At 47.6% G+C, this 19618-nt stretch overlaps 1 protein-coding gene and 1 non-coding gene across 5 annotated transcripts in view; both read left to right on the top strand.

Moving 5' to 3' along the window:
- Kif13a (kinesin family member 13A) overlaps nucleotides 1-19618 on the top strand; it is a 178683-nt gene that overhangs the window by 120107 nt on the left and 38958 nt on the right. For 3 of the 4 annotated variants that reach the window (XM_048799835.1, XM_048799834.1, XM_048799833.1), the window contains exons 12-20: nucleotides 662-796; nucleotides 3574-3704; nucleotides 4597-4683; nucleotides 4784-4950; nucleotides 9875-10088; nucleotides 14018-14180; nucleotides 15727-15867; nucleotides 16558-16707; nucleotides 19131-19292. In XM_048799835.1, the coding sequence (XP_048655792.1) occupies nucleotides 662-796; nucleotides 3574-3704; nucleotides 4597-4683; nucleotides 4784-4950; nucleotides 9875-10088; nucleotides 14018-14180; nucleotides 15727-15867; nucleotides 16558-16707; nucleotides 19131-19292 (1350 nt within the window). Of the gene's footprint in view, nucleotides 1-661; nucleotides 797-3573; nucleotides 3705-4596; nucleotides 4684-4783; nucleotides 4951-6268; nucleotides 6389-9874; nucleotides 10089-14017; nucleotides 14181-15726; nucleotides 15868-16557; nucleotides 16708-19130; nucleotides 19293-19618 lie in introns of all 4 variants that reach the window. The other variant, XM_048799832.1, reaches the window with a different exon arrangement.
- LOC125615622 lies at nucleotides 7087-7214 on the top strand. Its single transcript, XR_007346301.1, has one exon. It is a non-coding gene; the product is annotated as a small nucleolar RNA SNORA42/SNORA80 family (small nucleolar RNA).

Here is a 19618-nt window from a genome sequence, read left to right as displayed (position 1 = left end):
TCGCTACTGCATTCCCAGCCCTCCATCAATACCTGCCACTTTGCAGACTCTAAATAGAATAGCTCTCATCTGAATTAGTGCACCAGTGAATTCAAGGCCTGGAATCTAAGGCCCCACCCTGCTGTTCCACCTGTCTCCAGTGCCTTTCCCTATTCCCTGGGGTTTCTCGGTCCCCGAGGCCAGCCACTGTGCCCAGGGTCTGTCCTGGGCTTCCCTACACCCATCTTGGTCTTGCTGCTCCCTCATTTCTTCCTGTTGAAATTCTTCTTGTGCTGGGGAACCCTCTCGAGCGTGCCTTCCCCCTACAGACTTTCCCTGAGCCTCTCCCTACAGGCCGCCTCCCTCCTGTGACTCCTGCAGCTCTCGGTACCCCGGGGCACAGGGCTGTCCTCTTCTAGATTCAGTTATGTGCTTTGCTCCCTCTGCCAGGACTTTACCTCCTTCATGGCCGAGATGTGTCTGGTTCCCCCTTGGTGCCCCTGTGACACTGACCCAAGATGTCACGCCATGGCAGGCTGTCAATAAGCGTGGTTCAGTGGAGAAGAACGTGTCATCTCATTGGCATCGTCCCCGGAAACAGTGACTTACTCTTTCCCTGGATACATCTTGTGAATACAGCAACAAATAGTGTTCCTGCTTTTGTCTTTTTGTGTGTGCCCAGGAGAGACAGCGACAGCTTGAGAGCATGGGCATTTCTCTGGAGACGTCCGGCATCAAGGTGGGGGATGACAAGTGCTACTTGGTCAACCTGAACGCAGACCCTGCTCTCAATGAGCTCCTGGTTTATTATTTAAAGGTGAGAGTGTTTGAAGAGTTGAGCTCCTGAATCATCCACATACAGCTCCCAGCTGAATCTGGATGCCTGTCTCTGTGATTTTGCTTTGGTATCCAGCTTAACCCTCATTAGGAGTAAGACACTGGGACATGTAATCTCCTCTCCATTGAGAATGAAAAACATCTCCTTGGTTTCACCTGGGGCTGGGCAGCTGGGGTGAGGATCCCCTCCTTGTGCAGCTGAGGGCGTCCAGGTGAGCCCCACCTATGGGAAGAGTCCACACGGGAGGTGACTGAGAATATTAGGTCCTGCCACAAAGATCCTGAGAGGCCCTGGAGACTCTGTTATGCTTCTGAGTAATTCTAAGGAGATCTCAAGATCCACCTGAAGTCTAAGCTCTCGTTCTAGATAAGATAGCAAAGGTCTTCCAGGTCTGTCGTCTCTAAATCTTCATTCCCAGGAAGAGACTTTTTGTCCTCTAATCAGCCTGTAAACATGGTGTCAAGGAGTTGGCACCTTGACCTCAGAGTGTTCACTGACCGTGTTTGCTAAGTTATTATGGTGGTTCTCAAACTCCCTGGCTTTGGAACCCAATGATAATGTTGAAAAGTATCAAGGACTCCGTAGGTTTTATCTGTGTTTGTTGCATTGACATTAAGACTGAAGACATCTTAAAAGACAAACATAAAAAAATAACAGCAGTTAGTCTCCAGAGCTGCCTCATCACTCATCAATGGCCTTCAAAGACTCCACTGTCTGTGGTGATAAATGACAGCACAGAGGAAATTAGTAATATTTTTATTGAAGTGATTTTGAGTTCACGGGCCTCCCTACCAGTTGTCATGAACATGCTTTTAGAATGCTGGCTTATTCCGTTTTGTAAGAAATAAGAAACATGAAACAGGCCCCTAACAATGACGTGGGGCACCCCAGCTGACCTAGGACATTCAGCTGACCATTGGAGCACACTTAATCATGCACACAAACTCTGAATTATGGTAGTATTTAAATATATATGTAGGCTGGGCACGATGATGCACACCTATTATTCCAGCAGCTCAGGAGGCTGAGATAGGAGGGTCGTGAGTTCAAAGCCAGCTTCAGCAAAAAGCAAGGAGCTAAGTAACTCAGTGAGACCCTGTCTCTAAGTAAAATACAAAATAGGGCTGGGGATGAGGTTCAGTGGCTTAGTGCTCCTGAGTTCAATCTCCAGTAACACCCCCGCCAAAAAGAAAAAAATATATATGTGGAGTACTGACCTAACTGTCGGGGTTGAGCACCTGGGCCTGGAAGGTAACTCACTGCACTGCCCACTTGCCTGAATTTCTAAGTGTAGAGGAATTACCTTCTCGTGAAGGGTGAGATGGGTACTTGTTAAGGGTTCTAGTCTGCCTAGTAAACTGATAAAATACAGTGGACAATAAGCCAGAATTGAAGCAAGGAGCCTCAATCGTCTGTGACCCTTTTTTTCCTTTCTAATTTTTCCGGAGATATAAATATGGTACAGTAACCTCTGACTCAGAATCTACTAACAGATTTAAGGTCTGTTTATTTAGGAAATGATTGAGATGAGGAATTACTTCCGGTGTTTTAATTTTGAAGAACCAGGAACTACACCACTTCTGTTGCCTAGGGAAGTGTCATTGTGGTAGTCAGCTTTTCAGCACTGTGACAGAATACCTGAGGAAAGCACTTAGAGAAGGGACGTTTATTTGGGCCCCTGGTTTCAGCGGTTTCATGGTCACCTGGCCCCATTGCTTCTGGGCCTGTGGTGAGGCAAGAGCATCATGGCGGGGAGCGAAGCTGCTCAGCTCCTGGTGACCTGGAAGCAGAACCAGGGGCAGGGTCATATCCTTCAAGGGTATGTTCCCAGTCACATCCTTCCTCCAACTAGACCCCACTCCTGAAGTTCCCACCACCTCCCGGTGTGTCACCAGCTGAGGACCAAGGTCTCAACACGGGAGCCTTTGGGGAAAGACCAGATCCAAACTAGGATAATTATCATAATGATTAAATAATTTGTAGAGCAGTTGAAAAATTACCATGTGAATGAACAGCGACTGAATCAGCAGGAGTTACAATTCTGGTGTGTCTGAGGTCCAGGGAACTTAAAATCAGCTCACCTGTACAATGTGTCAGTACTCTGTATCATATTCATATTAGAAAAACAGCTATGTGCATCATTTTAAATGTTATGTATACACGTGGCTGGGGTGTCGCCCAGCGGTAGAGCCCATGCTTACCTGAGTTCCACCCCAGCACCAATGAAAGAGCAAGTTTTATGTAGATAGACAGATATAACTTTCCTTAACATTGCTTTTTAGTGGTTTTTAAATTTATTTAGCTGTTTTCAAGACAGTCTCGTTGTTAATTCAGATAAATCTAAACAGAACTTTATCCAGTAGCCAAGCAGGTCAAATAGATATTATCCCGGCTCTTCCCCACCCCAATAAAGAGGAAAAGAAACTGATGCTCAGAGGGAGAAATGGCTCATGGTCACCTACATGGTAATAAATAGGTCAGAATTGGGACTCACCTTATTCTGCTCTCAAGTCCAATTTCCTCGTGTTTTAAAACAGTACACGATCACTACCGACCAGAAATTTTTTTATAACGTTTAAACATTTTTTAACTAGGTGTGCTCAGGTGAGCTTTTGACCCCTGACACTCCAGGTACCTTGCGTCGTTCATGTAACGTCATACATAGGCTGTTGCGTTATTCAGATTGGTTGTGATGAATTTTAACTGAGCCACTTTTTAAAGCGGGGCTTTCATTCTTCTGTGGTGTACCCCACCAGGATCACACCAGGGTGGGTGCAGACACCTCTCAGGATATCCAGCTCTTCGGGATAGGGATTCAGCCTGAGCACTGTGAGATCGATATCGCCTCCGACGGAGAGGTCACTCTTACTCCGAAAGAAAATGCAAGGTGAGAAGTAATGATGACCGCTTTCCTGGGGCCTGCTTTCAGGGGAAGGCCACCTCTTTCTTTTATCAGAACTCAGGATGCCTGAATCCTCAGGCTCTGCTCTCCGTCTGTGGAAATTGGCACAGTATCATTGAAGAGCACCAGGTCTGTCATGGTCAAAAACCCCTGGTCACCAGAGTTGAAATATTCCTATGAAGGGGATTCCTTGCATGTGTGAACTCCAGTTCTGCTTATTTCACTTTGAGCTTTAGAAGTCTAGAAAGAACAGGACTCAAACGATGAGATTATATGTGAGAAGTAACTTATTGGAAAACTCAAAATAATGTCCATTATTTTCCTTCATCAGACTTTACTTGACAGCCCTTAACAGACTGGTCTTTAATTATTTATCCCTTCCTCCAAGGTTTTTAAATCACCAGGAAAACTTTTTGTTTTGAGCTGTTCCTTTAATACACATTTTAAGGGTTTTTTTTTAATATTTGTTTTTTATTTATAGTTGGACACAATACCTTTATTTTATTTATTTTTATGTGGTGCTGAGGTTCGAACTCAGGGCCTCACACTTGCTAGGCGAGCGCTCTACCACTGAGCCACAACTCCAGCCCCTCACATTTTTGGTTTTTGCAAGTGTTGGCCGAATATTCCATCAGCTACGCTTCCGTCTTGGTTGGGAGCACACCGCGTGAGACTCTCACTCTCCGGGGGATGCTGGCAGCCCTGGGTCTTCATTACTGGATTGTGCTTTTCTACAACAAATTCTCTGGTTCCTTCTTCCCTTGTTACTTGGAATACACTAACTTCTAAGACAGTTCCCCCAGTTATCTCTCTTGAGTACTGCCCTGGGTTTCGTTCTCTTCTCTGCTCCCCTGACCTTGTCCTTCTGCCCCTTCAGGTCCTGTGTGAACGGTGCTCTTGTGTGCAGTGCCACCCAGCTGTGGCACGGTGACAGAATCCTGTGGGGAAATAACCACTTTTTTAGGTAACATCTTCCTGTTCTCTAGTATTTTCAGATTCACGTTTTCTGTTATCTATTTAAGTATCCAAGGAGTTGACTTTCTCCAACCGTGAAAACCCCACAGGATCAACTTACCGAAGAGGAAGCGGCGAGATTGGTTGAAAGACTTCGAGAAGGAGACGAGCCCGGCAGAGCATGACCTGGACGCTGCCAGCGAGGCTTCCTCGGAGCCTGACTACAACTACGAGTTCGCCCAGATGGAGGTCATCATGAAAACCCTCAACAGCAACGGTGAGGCCCGACTCCAGCCTCCTGGGCACGACGGCCTTCCCTCGGGGGTTCCGGGAGGAGTTGGGAAGTGGGAAGTGTGGTTCTCAAATTTAGACACACAAAATTGCTAGTCCTGACACGTGAGGCCGGCCGTGGTGCGCAGGTTTGGGGATGGTCTTCTGCCTCAGGTAGAACCAGAAAGCCAGCAGGCGCTTTTTTGAGACCCCTTGTTCCCGAGCAGACCGAGATGACTTCCCCTGGTCGTCAGGTACTTACTAAATGACTTCAGCAGCCTTTCTTATCAAAATCGCCCAAGACTGAGACTTTCACTCTGAATTCACGAGAGTGCGAAAATTCCCAAGAAAACGTTGGGAATCCAGGAGTTTTTAATAGGATCCAATGGGGAGATAGAAGTTATAGCCTTTTACCATAAACTCAGTTGAAAACCATAAGTCCCCAAAAGACTTATTTGATAAATAAGCCCAAGTAACCTCATTACAAATGATAGTGAAAATGAAGCGTTTTATGGGTCCTGTAGACCTGCGCCTCCGTCTGCCTCGGATCTCTGAAGAAGGCTCTCTCCTGGCAGCAGTATTGCCAGGTCCCTCTTTCCAGAAGGTTTTCAATGTTCGTGTAAAGTTCCTCCTCTGTGTCCCGAGGGACAGATTCCTTTTCTCTCTCCCTCTGTGTTTGTACACACCTGTGTGTGTTTAGTAAACCACTGCAGTTGGCTTTCCTTGCCTGCTGATTTACTGCCCCTTCTTCCTGTCCCCAGTTTTCCAGTCCCCAGATGTGGGGCCTGGGACACCAGAAAGGACAGTTTCCCTGTTGTCTGGCGTCAGAGGCACTGCAGGGACTAGAACTGTCTCCAAGCAGGAGCTCAGGGCTACACTCAGGAGCACCCGAGAAGGTCCTTTGTGGGTGTGGCCAAGCTCACTCTCCCACTCGCCTCTTCCTGGGGCGCCTGAGGACCCCAGCTTGAGCCAGGGACCTCCAGGACCCTGACACAGGCAGCCCGTACCCGATAGGACCCTGGGCAGCCCTGTTATTCACAGTGGAGCTCTTCCCTGAGAGAGTGACTTTCTCACTCCCGCTTGGAAGAAGCCTCCGGAGGAGGTTGGCATGGCTGGACCTCTGGCATATGGAATTGGGGGTTCTGCATATAGAATTGGGGGTGCATCAAATAAAGAGAGAGGAATAAAAAAGTCACAGTCTTTATTCCAGTGTCCAGATCCACTGGTCAGTGGCACTTGCCTCCAGGGCACACCAGCACACCCTGGTGCACGTGCCACAGGGCTGGTGGCCCCATGGCATTCACTGCATTCCGCTCTGCTGCTAGGTGGCTTCCCGATGGTAAGCCTGTCTGCCTGGTGGTCATCCCCCTGGTGGTCCTATTTGAAGATTCTCTTCCCTCTCGTGTGGTTCCAGACGAAGCTCCTCCACAAACAATGGGACAGAGGTTCTTAGCCGGTTGGCCTCAGCATGCGGGGCTTGGCTGCTGTTCCGCAGGGCTGCTGTCTGGTGCTTGTGCTGCGGCTTTGGCCAAATCTGATTGACATCAGCAAGAAGCTGGAGCTTTCTGCCTGACAGAGGTGCTCTGTGTTCTCTCTCCCTGCCCCCTCAGTGGTTTAGGGGATCAAGCCTAGGGCCTGTCCCATGCTAGGCAAGCACTCTACCTCTGAGCTCTATATCCCCAGCCCCTTTTAAAGTTTTTACTTGGAGACAAGAGGCTCACTAAATTGATGAGTCTGGCCTTGAACCTGCCTCAGTCTCCTGAGCTGCTGGGATCATGGGTGTCCCCCACCAGGACTGGCTATGTACTCTGTTCTTTACCGGAAAATGTTCTTTTCAGTTATGTCCTGCCCCACTGCCTCATCAGTGGTTAAAGTTCCATGACACTCTTGTCCCCATGTCCAGGAGCACAGACAAGGGTGACTGTGGTGCCCAGGAGCACAACAGCAGGGCCGTGGTGCTTCCAAAAGTGCACTCCCCTCCATTATCCTGGTGATACAGGAGAGTAAGGTGTCTGGTTCTCCAGAGGAAAAACTGATCTGAAACCCAGTCCTTTCGAGTTTAAAGTAAAAGGAAAATCTAATACCCATCAACAATGGTGCCTTCTTCCCAAGGGTTCCAGTAGGAATTAAACACTCATCTCATGCATGGATTTGGATTAACGGCAGCCCCATCCCCTGGCCTCTCATGGTGTCCCATGCCAGAGCATACTGTGGCTCTGAACCTGGCCTCTGTGCCTGTAGGCTCCTGGCACAGAAGCGAGTTGCACAGTAGGACAAAAAAACAAAAAATACCTTTTCCTAATTTCTAGCTAGTTCTAAAGTAAAGAACTGTTAAGGGCCAGCAGAGGTCAGGAGCCAATCATTCCACCTAAGACTCAAAGGTTTCACTTTTCTATAGGGTTGCTCCCCTCCCATCCAGTGCTCTGACCATGTTGGTGCAAGTTAATTCTAATACTTTTTCTTATGTGAATACCTTTCTGCCAACACCACTGCCACCATCATCCTCTCTTCCATTCTCTGCAGGATTGATTGGTCTGAGCTCATTTTGTATTACCTACCAGGGAAATCACAAACTAGTGAGGAAGACCAATCACTGTGGTCCTTCTCTCTTCCTCAAACACTTAACTCTCTGGTATCTTGGCCTGAGGCATTAGGCTCGCTGAATTTTGAAACAGTTCATTCAAGAGCCGCTGAGAGGGCTCAGTGGCAGAGTGCTTGCCCAGCGTGCACGGGACACTGGGTGACAACTCCACCATCACAGAGAAAATTATAAAGGAGGAAAGTGATGGGAAAACAAACTGGATAATCTTCTAATATTCAATCCAGTCACTGGAGAACAGGCCACATGGTCTTTGGCTTCTGTTCGGGGCCATATCATAGAGTCGATGGCCTTGTTGGTCAAGATGATTGACATAAGAAGGTGCAGAATTGTGGCAGAGGCTTGATACTGGTCGCTTTGGGGAGAGGGAGTTATCACAAATGTCTGCGAGAAAGGGGTTTCCAAGATGGTATTGGCCTCAGAGATAAAACAAAAGCCCTTCCCTGGGGCAAGGCCTCTAAGGCCAGCCACTGAGGCTCAGAGGGAGGAGTGCAGAGTCGTGTGGCCCCTGAGCAGCAGTTGTGCCAAGTCATGGCAACTGTTGACAGTTCAAACTCACTCACTGGCCTTTGCCTTGGCAAGAAACCTGGGTGGAGATCCCTCTGCCTCAGCCATTTGGGATCATGCCTGTTTCTCTACTACTGACCAATGAGTGGAAATACGCACTAAATATCTCATTCAGCCTCTCTTAGTGAAAACCCTAATAGTGCAATTTCTCTATGAAACTATTCTGCTTCTTAAGAAGGTGGTGAATTTTATGTCAGGAAAGAATGGTATATATTTCTTTCTCTTTTTCAAGAGTGTGCTTTTTAACAGAGTGCTTGATAAGACGTTTTATTTACCAAGTTAATACCCAGCCAATCAGCCAGTTAGTTCCCTGAACTTCAAACCTGTCTCTATCAGTTATTAGCTCTGTGATGTTAGGTAGCTACTTAAACTCTGTGAGTCCCAACTTCTTCATCTTTAAATCAGGATGAAGTCCACCTGAGGGCTTTTGTAAGGTTTTCAAGAGATGGCCGCATGCTGGGCAAAAGTCCTCTGCTTGAGATGTAGCTGGTAGAGTTAATTTTGCCACTGTGTTTCATTAAAACAACTCACCATACTGAGTGTATCTTGTGACTTTAAAAAAATCGCTTCTTTCTGTTTTGTATTACTTAACCTCATTTTTTAAAGTCAGCATGTTACCTTTTCTCCTAACGCTAATATAAAAAATTGGTACAATTTACGTATTTATTTCACAACCTGATGGGGTATTTTGGAAAAGTCAGTCGGTGCCATAATCAGATGATACAAATCTCCCTCTGCATCACTTTGATTTTCAGCTTCTTTCTGGTAAATTGAACTGAGAACTAAAGTGTGGTATTCAACACAGTGCGCTGAATACAGACCAGTGCATAGATGCACAGGGGAAATGACGTTCCAGGCAGGTCTAGAAGTGATCTCCTCTTGCTCCCGTGTCCTTTCCGGAGGCGCTCACCACAGTGGTGAGGGTCTTGCTGTCCCACGAGGTGGTCTGGCACACTCCCCTGTAGGCCACTCTGCCCCCATGGGATGCCTGTACCTTGGTGCTTGTGGTCAGCGCCTTCATCTGTCTCCATGGCACCCAGCTCCTTGGTCATTGCCTGCTCATGTCCTGCCCGGCCAGTCATCTCATTGGGCTCAAGTCCTACCTGTACCACAGCCACCACTAGTCATCACATGGCCCCTTTGAGCAATCCGTCCGTGTGTCTACCCCTGTGCACACGTGTGTCGTGGGAGCTCAGACCTGGATCAGCAAGATGGCTGGTGCAGGTTTTGTTAGCTTTGCAGATTAATGACCGTATTAGCTATTGCCACCTCAGAAACGGCCAGACCATATGCTCAGTCCATATTTTCAAACATATGCTGTGATTTTTCGGTTTCCTCTCCTCTTAGAGAAATTCAAGAGTACTGAGGTATGTAGTAAAAATCATAAACCCTTTGACGTGCCCACGTCGAAGTTAGAGGTGCCTAGAAACCAAGTCAGCAAAGATCCCATTGTCTGTGGCGCTGTCCTGGGTTTCATGACGTTCTTCTCAAGGGTGAGGATCACATCCCGTCTCCTCCCCCACCTGCTGGGAGGAGATGGGTGATCTGTCCAAACATGAAGGCAGTCACGGGGTGGGTGTGAAGAATGTCATCCAAAATGCTATTACAAAAGGAAACGGAGAGGAGTTGACCTGTGAGCCCCCAGAAGGGGACTGTGGGCGAGGACCTGGGCGGGTGACGGCTCTTGCCGCAGCAGCCCCGGCAGGCTGCCTGGATGTGGCCTCAGCCTCCACTCAAGACACTTGCTTGTCTCTTGACTCCCCAGACCCAGTTCAAAACGTGGTGCAGGTCTTGGAGAAGCAGTACCTGGAAGAGAAGAGAAGCGCCCTGGAGGAGCAGCGGCTCATGTACGAGCGGGAGCTGGAGCAACTGCGCCAACAGCTCTCCCCCGAGCGGCAGCCCCCGAGCGGCGGCCCCGACCGCCTGTCCTACAGCAGCCAGACAGCCCAGCAGAAGGTGACCCAGTGGGCAGAGGAGAGGTAAGAGCTGGCGGGCGGGCGGCCCGGGGCCAGGCGCCAGGGGCTCGTGAGGCCCGTCCAAGGGGCACAAGTCTCGCAGAGAAGAAACGAGTTTCCCCATATCTAGTTTGCTGGGCAGTGGCTTTTCCTTTCAGAGACACCGTCCACCCCAGATGTGTCAGGTGTGTGGGCCGCAGCACGCCCTGAGAACGACCCCACACTTTACCCTTCCGAACAAGGAGCCAGCGCAGAAGGCCCACGCCGCTCAGTGTTGAAAGAGGACGAGTTGGAATAAGTCTTTAACAAAAAGCAGATTCTTCTTTTTTATTTCTTTTACTTTTAGTTCTATTCAATTTTAACTTCAAGGGAGAGGAACTTTGGGTTCTATTCAAATGTAACTTCAGGGTAGAGAAATCTAAATGTGAATTTCCAAGGCATAAGACTTAAAATGATTATATCAGACCTCTCAAAGGAGGCAGTGGTGGAAGAAATGATAATAATATCGGCCACCACAGTGGACAGTAGATTGACACTGACTTCCGTTGTGTTCACACCACAATCTAGGCATGGTGCTAATTTTACTCAACATTCCCAACAGCACTGTGCATAGGAACTATTATTCCTGCCCTTTTTTGATTTTTTTTTTCTTTTACCAGAAATTAAACACTGGGGTACTTTACCACTGAGCCACGTTCCTAGTCCTTCTTATTTTTTTATTTAGAGACAGGGTCTTGCTAAGTTGCTTAGGGCCTTGCTAGATTGATGAAGCTGACCTCAAACTTAAGATCCTCCTGCCTCAGCCTCCTGTGCCTCTGGGATTACAGGCATGTGCCACCACACCCAGCTTATTCCTGCTTTATAAACTCCCACCACCCAGTAAGTAGAAAAGCCTGAGCTTAAATCCAGCTCTGTCTACAGTCCTGGACGAACCCTGTGTTATAATTAACAACAGAGGTTGTGGCTGACATTTGCAGAGTATTTACTGTGCTCTGGGCACCAAGTGCTCTACCTTCCCTCCTGTCGTCGTCACCTGCCATTGTCTTTGGCTGTGCTCACTCTCTTACACAGGAGGAAACTGAGGCTCGGGCTTGCCCAAGGTCATTTAGCTGATAAACTGAGCCGTAGGGTCGGAGCCAGGGCAGTCTGACTCGGGAGTCTCCACTCTGGCCCACACATTCCACATCCCTCCCTGGTAGTGACAGGCTGGACAGGAGCCCCCTCCAGGGAGCTGGGCCCAGAGAAGGGGAGCACGCCCTGCACCGCGTCTCCGGCTGCTCTGGTGCTGGGCTGTGCGAAGCCAGGAGAAAGGAATCGGTTGCATCTTCCCAGGGGCTGCTGACTCATTTGTCCCGATGCCCGGCTGTGAAGGCTCATCAAGCGTCTCAATGTTACTCTTTATTTTCCTGTCCCTGGGAGAAGCTGACAAAAGTGACCCAGTGGCGCTTTCCCAAGAGCCACCTTTCCCACATCTACTGTGAGCTGGTAGCCAGCTTTTGAAGGTTTGGGTGTAATTATACCCACTGATGCCCTTTCTGTTCAGTCAAGAATATCAAAGACAAGAAAGGTACCTGATAGAGAAAGTGGATTTGCCTTTAATCATAGCATCTTTCAGTTAATTATCTAAATTTTTTCACTTCCTTGAATTTTTTTTTTCCCTCCAGAGTAACAGGCCTGAGTTTATTAGAAGGGATAAGAAAGGGAAGGGGGAGACTCTTGAGGGAGAGAGTGGGTCTTCTTGGAGGCAAGAGGCCCTGGGGCTTAGATTCTTAAGACTGGAGAAGCAGATATCTGGGGAATGTCACTCAGAATGATAAGCAGGGCTGCCGTCTCACTTTCATGAGGTTTCACCAGGTGAAGAAGTGTGGCTGGTGGTGAGAGGCTGAGCCTCCCGCCCGCATCCATGTGTGTTCAAGTGTGTTCCAGAGCTGCATAGAGCTGCAGAGAAAGGAGAAAGCTTCAGATGTGGTGTGTGCTCTCTGTACACGTAGGATGTAATGTGGAGCCAGACAGAGTGATGTGAAAACTTGAATCATAACTGGAGGCTACAGAACGGTTTCATTCCACAGTAGGAAAGACAGTGACTTGATATTTATTTATTTATTTGCTTTCTGTCTTCTCCACTGCAAAAGGCGTCCTGCGGGCAGGGAATCTGTTCTGTTCATGGAAGTGTCTCTAGGGCGTAGAACCATGTCCCTTGGTAGGGAACGAGTAGATACTGTTTGTGTTGGTTGTGTGAGTTTGTTGACGTGGCTAGGAAGTGTGTGGTCACCCTGTGGGCAAGGGCATGGTAAGGGTGATGGTCCTTTAGTGGAGGATGAGACCCCAGCCATGTGGAGTCTTCTGCAGAGATTTTCATGGAGAAAGCAAGATTTCAAGTGAGTTTGAAACATGGAGTTTGAACAGGTAGAAAGCAGAGAAGGGCATTTCTTTTTCTTCCTCATCCCCCCTCTCTTATTTTCTTTCCTTCTTTCTTTCTTTTTTTTTAAGCAGTGGGAGGCTCTGGGTTCAATCCCCATGCTAAGCATTCCACTCTCACTATAGCCTCTGTCCCAGTCGGAGGTCCCTGGGCAGGTGTGGGTTAGCATGAACAGACAGAAAGCAATGGAGATGTTTGGGGAAGGCTGCGCTGTTTTGTTTAGTCTAGATGGTGATTTATAGAGAAGCATGGAGAATTAATTCTAAAACTATTACAACCTGTGGGAGACCTACAGACGTGAGTGTCTGGGATCTATGCCCTGGGAGAAGAGCATCCCTGCTAGATTTTGAGCCAGAGAGTGGCCTGGCAGAGGCAGGAGAGTGCCCTGTAGAGAAGGGGCCTGAAGAAGTGGAGAGGGGCTTAGGAATGCTTCAGAGAAGCATCAACAGGGCTCGGGATGTTGTGGGAAAGAGAAGAGACCAAGCTTACCGCGAGAGCCAGGGTGGGCGCCTGGAAATGGACATACCCTTCTGGAACCATCCTAGGGATGTGCGCACTCTCCAGTGTGCCTCCTGTGTCGCCTGCCAGGGGGCGAGAAAGGAGCAGGACTGTGTGTTCTGAGCTCATCTTCTCCCAGGAGGGATGGGACATGTGAAGGGTAGAAAAGAAGCCCTCCACGCTGGGCACAGAGCAGTCGTGCATCTGGGTTATCTTTGAACCCTGATTCAAAAGTGAAATCCAGGAGTGCGCATTTCTTCCATGCAGTGGGTCTTTTTAAGTGTCTTCTGCTGGGCCATACACTTGGCCAGGAACTAAGTGTAGCGGAAACAAAAAGGACATCATCCCTGCCCGAGGGGCGCTTACAGCCTAACCAAGTAGTTATGCAGGTAAATGAAAAGTCCTAACTGTGACAGATGTGGAGCTGTGAGAGCCATGTCATGAGGTTTTGACCGAATCAGGTGTTAGAGAAGCCTTTTATCACCAAGTGCTATTGTGTATAGTTAAAAAGAATCCCCGCTGCTGCAGAGACGGTGACCTTCACCAGCTGAAGAAATCCTCAGTTTCTTTCTTCTTCTAACTCTAGGTCTCTCACCTCCCAACCCAACACCCCCTGCCTCTGCCAGCCTGTAGCACACAAAAGTCATAACCATCATTTCTTTTTCTTTACTTTAAAAAAAAATTAAATCCTCATGTCAAAATCTGGTAGTTTTTTAAACATAACTTTCATTTTTTTGCTGCTATGGGTTGAACCCAGGACCTTACTCACTCCTGCTAAGCAAACGCTCAACCACTGAGTGACCACCCGGCCCCCAAACCTGGGTTTTACTTCTGTACCCATGCAGCTTTGACCCCAGCAGTGATTCCAGGAGATAACCCAGGCATGGGCTAGAGGGGTCAGAGGGGACTTGGTAAAATAGGTTGGAAAATTTTGTCTGAAAGGAGTTTTCTGCCATTTTCTAATGAGTCCACTCACTTACAAACAGGTTTACGGTTTTTTTTAGATGAGCTCATTTCCTTTTCTGTGACCCCACAGGGATGAACTCTTCCGGCAGAGCCTGGCCAAACTACGAGAGCAGCTAGTCAAAGCTAATACCCTGGTGCGGGAAGCAAACTTCTTAGCTGAAGAAATGAGCAAACTCACTGATTACCAAGTGACTCTCCAGATCCCTGCTGCAAACCTCAGTGCCAACAGAAAGGTAAGGATGTCCCGAAAGAAGGAGAGTGGGTCGTACAGTGGTCAGCAGCACCATGAGCTGAAATCCGCAGATCACCTTCGGGAGATCCTGATGTGACCCAAGGTGTTCATTCCTTTTTAAGCCTTCCTTTGTACCCCTCTCCAGGTAAGAATGCTCCTTAAACAAACCCTTTAGATATGCTCTAAGCAGGATATGCAGGGTTTGGGCGGCTGAAGGAATTGCTAATTTAAATACTTTCCTACTGACAGAAGCATATGTAAGTGATCATCCTGCATTCCCCTTGTACAGAAACGTCCCCTCCTGAAATGGGGGCCATCTGTATTTTGTTACAATGCCTTTTAAAGAGTGAATCCTAGGAGGAAGGGAGGTTTCCTGTCATTTCAACTTGGAGAATTCTTCCTGTAAGGGGAAACTGGGAAGAAAACAGCCCTTTATCCATTCGTTTTCAATCCAGGAAGGTAGTGAGGAAGGGAGTCAGGGAGCACCTCATCAGACTTGCGAGGTTGTAGTTTTTTGACCCAGTAGTTCTGAGTACATAGGCCTAGAAGGTATGTAGTTTTATGTCCTTTGTATACACGGTTGCTGTCTCGGTGGTCTTTGTAGTAGTGAAAACTTGAAACAGCCTTGATGTTCAACAACAGAATGATCAGTCATATGTGTGGTAAGTCCAAATGGTGGTCTACTATGTTGCCATAAAAAAACCACGTTTGTGAAGAATATTAAGAAAATAATAACAATGTAAAAAACTAGTGAGAGAATTGGGATATGATACATTTTGTTTGATCCTGGTTATGATAAAAATGAAAAGTATAGCCAGGTATGGTTGCACACACCTGTAATCCCAGTGACTAGAGAAGCCTGAGGCAGGAAGATTGCAAGTTCAAGGCCAGCCTGAGAAACTTAATGAATTGCTAGGTAACTTAGCAAGACCCTGTCTCAAAATGAAAAAATAAAAAGAGCTGGGAATGTGGCTCATGGTTGACCACCCCGGGGTTCAATCCCCAGTTCCAGATAAATAACAAAAAGATACAGTGTGTGCATGGGTGGGCATAGAAGATAGAAAATAATGCAGTATTTCCTAGGTACGAGAATGTTAGCTTTTTAAAACAAATTTTTTTATTTGTTTAAATTAGTTATACATGACAGTAAAAATGTACTTTGATATATCATATGTAATGGAGTATAATTTCTTCTGATTATACATGTAGAATCCCACCAGTCATGTAGTTATATAGTCCACTGTCCTTCCTACCACCATATTCCCTCGCCTCCCCACACTCCCTCTACCTAATCTAAAGTAACTCTATTTTTCCCACCGCACCCACCCCAATTGTGAATTAGCATCCTCATAGCAGAGAAAACATGGGGCTTTTGATTTTGGAAGATTGGCTTATTTCGTTTAGCATGATGAGAATATTATCTTTTTTATATACATTTTATGTGTTCTGCAAACTCTTTACTTTAGTGTGAGTGTGTGTGTATGTATAGGATTTAACAATTTTAAAAAGCTGCAATGTTCATTTTGTTGGTTTTCTTCGTCCTGCAGAGAGGTGCGATAGTGAGTGAGCCTGCTATTCAGGTGAGGAGAAAGGGGAAGAGCACCCAGGTTTGGACCATTGAGAAGCTGGAGAACAAGTTAATTGACATGAGAGACCTCTATCAAGAATGGAAGGAGAATGTCCCTGAGGTAAAAGGACAACACGTAAAGGAAATTGGGTCACATCAAATGCCAAGGCCACAGATGACGTCACCACCAGAAACCCACATGCGTGCACCCATGCACATACATGTGCTCACAAGCACACATGCATGCACACCCATGACACTAGAGAAAAACAGAAAAGTGATTTTGAAAGAGTTTTAGTAGCAGCAGTAGCATAGCGGGATGGGCACCGTCTCATTTCAAGTCACATGAACAGGACGGAGGTGGACCTGTGCTGTCTTGTCAGTGTCCTGAAAATCGGTTTGTCTAGAGGCAGCACGGGTTTTGCATTCATCGTGTGTGCATGTGCCCCTAGGGGTGGCCTTGGCTGGGTGGGCTTGGAAGAGTGACTCCATTGTTTTGGAGGTTAGTAATAGAAGAGAAGGTGTGGCAAAGACCACAGGCAAAGCAGAGGTGTGGGGTGGAGAAACTGCAGGCGGCTGGAGAAGATGAGGCAGCAGCTGAGAATCCTCCATGCGGTTCCTTAGTTCCCAACAAGGAAGCCCATCTTACATGCTGATTCTGTTGTATGACGTGAACACGATTCTTCCTTTACTTATTTGTTTCCACCAAAACTTCCTTAAAGCATGATTTTTTTCTAATGCTGTTTTTAAATAATACAAAGCTGATGTCTTGTCTCCTGCCCACCCACCGCCTGCCCTCCCTACTGCTCAGGCCAAGAGGCTCTACGGGAAGCGAGGGGACCCTTTTTACGAAGCCCAGGAGAACCACAACCTGATCGGTGTGGCCAACGTGTTCCTGGAGTGCCTGTTCTGTGACGTGAAGCTTCAGTACGCAGTTCCCATCATCAGCCAGCAGGGGGAGGTAAGGGCAGGTCGCCTCAAAATAGAGGTCTGAATTCTTTTAAAGCCATCTTGAGGTAGATAAAGAAACCAGGGCAGACGGTCACGATCTGCCTACTCTTTTCTCGGCTAATCGCTGGTACTAGTAGAAACTCTCAAGATTACGTCATGGTCTTAAAAGGTAATATAACACAGATGATGTTTGTAGTTCACTGTGTGTGTGTGTGTGTGTGTGTTTATGTGTGTGTATGTGTGTTTAACTAGAGATCTTTTGACAACAAGATTCAGTTCCATGCCCCATATTGCTTTCCCTTTTAAAAGGCAATCTTGTATCTTTAGTTCCTTCACGGCCCCTAAATGATGTTTATAAGATGACGTAACTTGGAAGGATTATTATGAAGTCCAAAATATTCAAAATAACAAGTTTAAACAACCCATTGTTACCCCCTTGTGAATCCTCCTATTTCAGTTATGTAGATACATTTTGGAAAATGTTGAAGTTCAAACCTTTTCTTTTTTAAAATCATTTCATCAGCTGATGTTTTTATTTACAGCTTAGTAATGCCCTTACTTCCTAGCTTGTCCTTTATAACTTATAAAAGTACCAAGTTGTGTGTGACCAAGAGCAGCCTGGGGATAAGATGCCGTTCTCCCCAGAGCAATGCTGGGAAATAGACCCGAGTGCCCTGGTGGGATGCAGGTCCACGGCCCACGTCTGTGTGTAGTAACCCCCCACCTATTCTGCTCTGGACCAATAGCCAGGGTTGCTTTTTCCCATGTTAAAAAATGCATAGCCCATCCAGGCATGGTGGTACACACCTGTCATCTCAGCTGCTTGGAAGTGGAGGAGGGAGGATTGAGAGTTCAAAGAGCCTCAGCAAAAGGGAGGCACTAAGCAATTTAGAGAGACCCTGTCTAAAAATAAAAAATTAAAAGTGCTGGAGATGTGGCTCAGTTATTAAGTACCCCTGCGTTCAATCCCTTGTATCGGGGGGAAAAAAAAAGCCATAGCTCTCCGGACACAGTGGCTCATGCCTATAATCCCAGAGGCTCGAGAGTCTGAGGCAGGAAGGTGGCAGGTTCAAAGTCAGCCTCAGTAACATGGTAAGAACCTGTCTCAAAATGAAAAATAAAAAGGTTAGGATGTAGCCCAGTGTAGAATAGCCCTGGGCTCCCACCCCAGTACCCCACCCCACCCCAAAATTATACAGCTCATGTGGTAAAGGAATCTAATGGCTGAGACCCTTGCTCAGGGGTTCTTAAATTGGGCTCTGAGGTAGGCTGTGATACTTCATGAATCCCCCTGAAATTACATTACAAATGTATTAGATTCTCAAAAAAAAAAAAAAAAAAATCAAAGAATACAATCTGACCCACTATCTTCTGGCTGATTTATCACATTTCCTGTCTCCTCCTCCTTACCACTTCTGTTTGTCTCACTTGTCAAATATCATCAATTAGCTTCTCTCAGGTTCTTGGTGCCAGCTGCCGTGTTGAAGTTGAGTCTGAGCCACCTTTCCAAATAACCCTCCCTGCCCAGGTGGCAGCACGGAGGACGTGGCCCCCTCCTGGGCAGTCCTTCTGACCTGACCTGTGCGCTGGAGGGTGACTGGCTGCAGAAGGGCGCTGAGAACACCCCTTGAGCATCCTCCTTGTGCTCTAGTTCAGTTCCCTACGAGCGACTTCAGGAGGAACGCTGTTGAACCGGCCCCTATCCAAGAACTACCACCACATGGGGAATGAAAAACAGCTGTAAAAGAGCTGGTTCTTATATCTGCGTGGCTTTCTTCAGGCCGTTCTTCCCGACACAGGTGTGTCTGGGATCAGCACCCCTCAGGCCAGCCTGAGCTGCACAGTTCTGTGCTTCATGAGCGTGGGAGCCACGTCTCTTTGGTTTACGGCTGTGAGCACGGCTTAGCACCTTCCCTGGCACCACCCATCCTTAGTGAATACTTGCTGAGTCCATAAATGAACATATTTACCCTCTGTCTGTGTATTCTTATTGGGTTTTGACTTCTCACTGTCTCTTCCCACGTGACTGGGAGTTCCCTCCTGGCAGGGCCTGTATCTCTATCTTGGTGTCCCATGAGCCTAGGTGTTTGAAATAAATAAGTTCATGAAGCATTTGGTCAAATAAATGCCTGCACGAATGACGTGGGGCATAGAGAGTTCCAGGTAGAATGTGAAAGCTGCCGTCCAGTTGTTCCTGGGTTGACCTGAAGTAAAAAGGTAAGACCGAGGATGTTTCCAGAAGGCAAGTCGCGAGGAGGCAAATTTAGCTCAAAGTAAGGCAGGACTGTTGCAGGTGCCGGGCTCTGGGCATGGTGGGTTTTCCATAGGTGGGGGCCGCAGAGATGCTCCCGGGCGTTTGTAGGTGGGTTTCTGAGTCATGTCAGTGAGCCGGTGGCAAGCTTTGTAACTTCCTGGTGCTGTCCCCTGGCCCAGGTTGCAGGGCGTCTGCATGTGGAGGTAATGCGGGTGACGGGGGCTGTTCCCGAGCGCGTGGTGGAGGATGACTCTTCAGAGAACTCGAGCGAAAGCGGGAGCCTGGAAGTCGTGGATGGCAGCGGAGAGATCATTCACCGCGTCAAGAAGCTGACGTGCCGGGTGAGCCGGGCAGCCCAGGGGGTGCACATAGATGATCTTTGGGGTGCAGGCAAAGGGTCAAGAAGTTTATGAGAATTTTTCACCCAGAGTCATAGAGTTTAAATTGTCTGAAAACAGATGGAACCGTGGGCGGCATCTTCTCCAGAAGCATAGCACACTTTCTGAAGACAGTTGGATAAAATTCCAAAAGCACACGTATTCCTCCCTCACTACCCCTGGGGAATTGGTTCCAGGACACACTACAGATACCAAAGTCCACTCAGGCTCCAGCTCCTTATCTACCACGGGGGAGGATTTGCATATAATCTGTGCACCCTCACAGACTT

The sequence above is a fragment of the Marmota marmota genome, unplaced genomic scaffold (genome assembly GCF_001458135.2).
Source record: "Marmota marmota marmota unplaced genomic scaffold, marMar, whole genome shotgun sequence".
NCBI classification, from domain to species: domain Eukaryota; kingdom Metazoa; phylum Chordata; class Mammalia; order Rodentia; family Sciuridae; genus Marmota; species Marmota marmota.
This window is presented reverse-complemented; position numbering and strand designations above follow the sequence as displayed.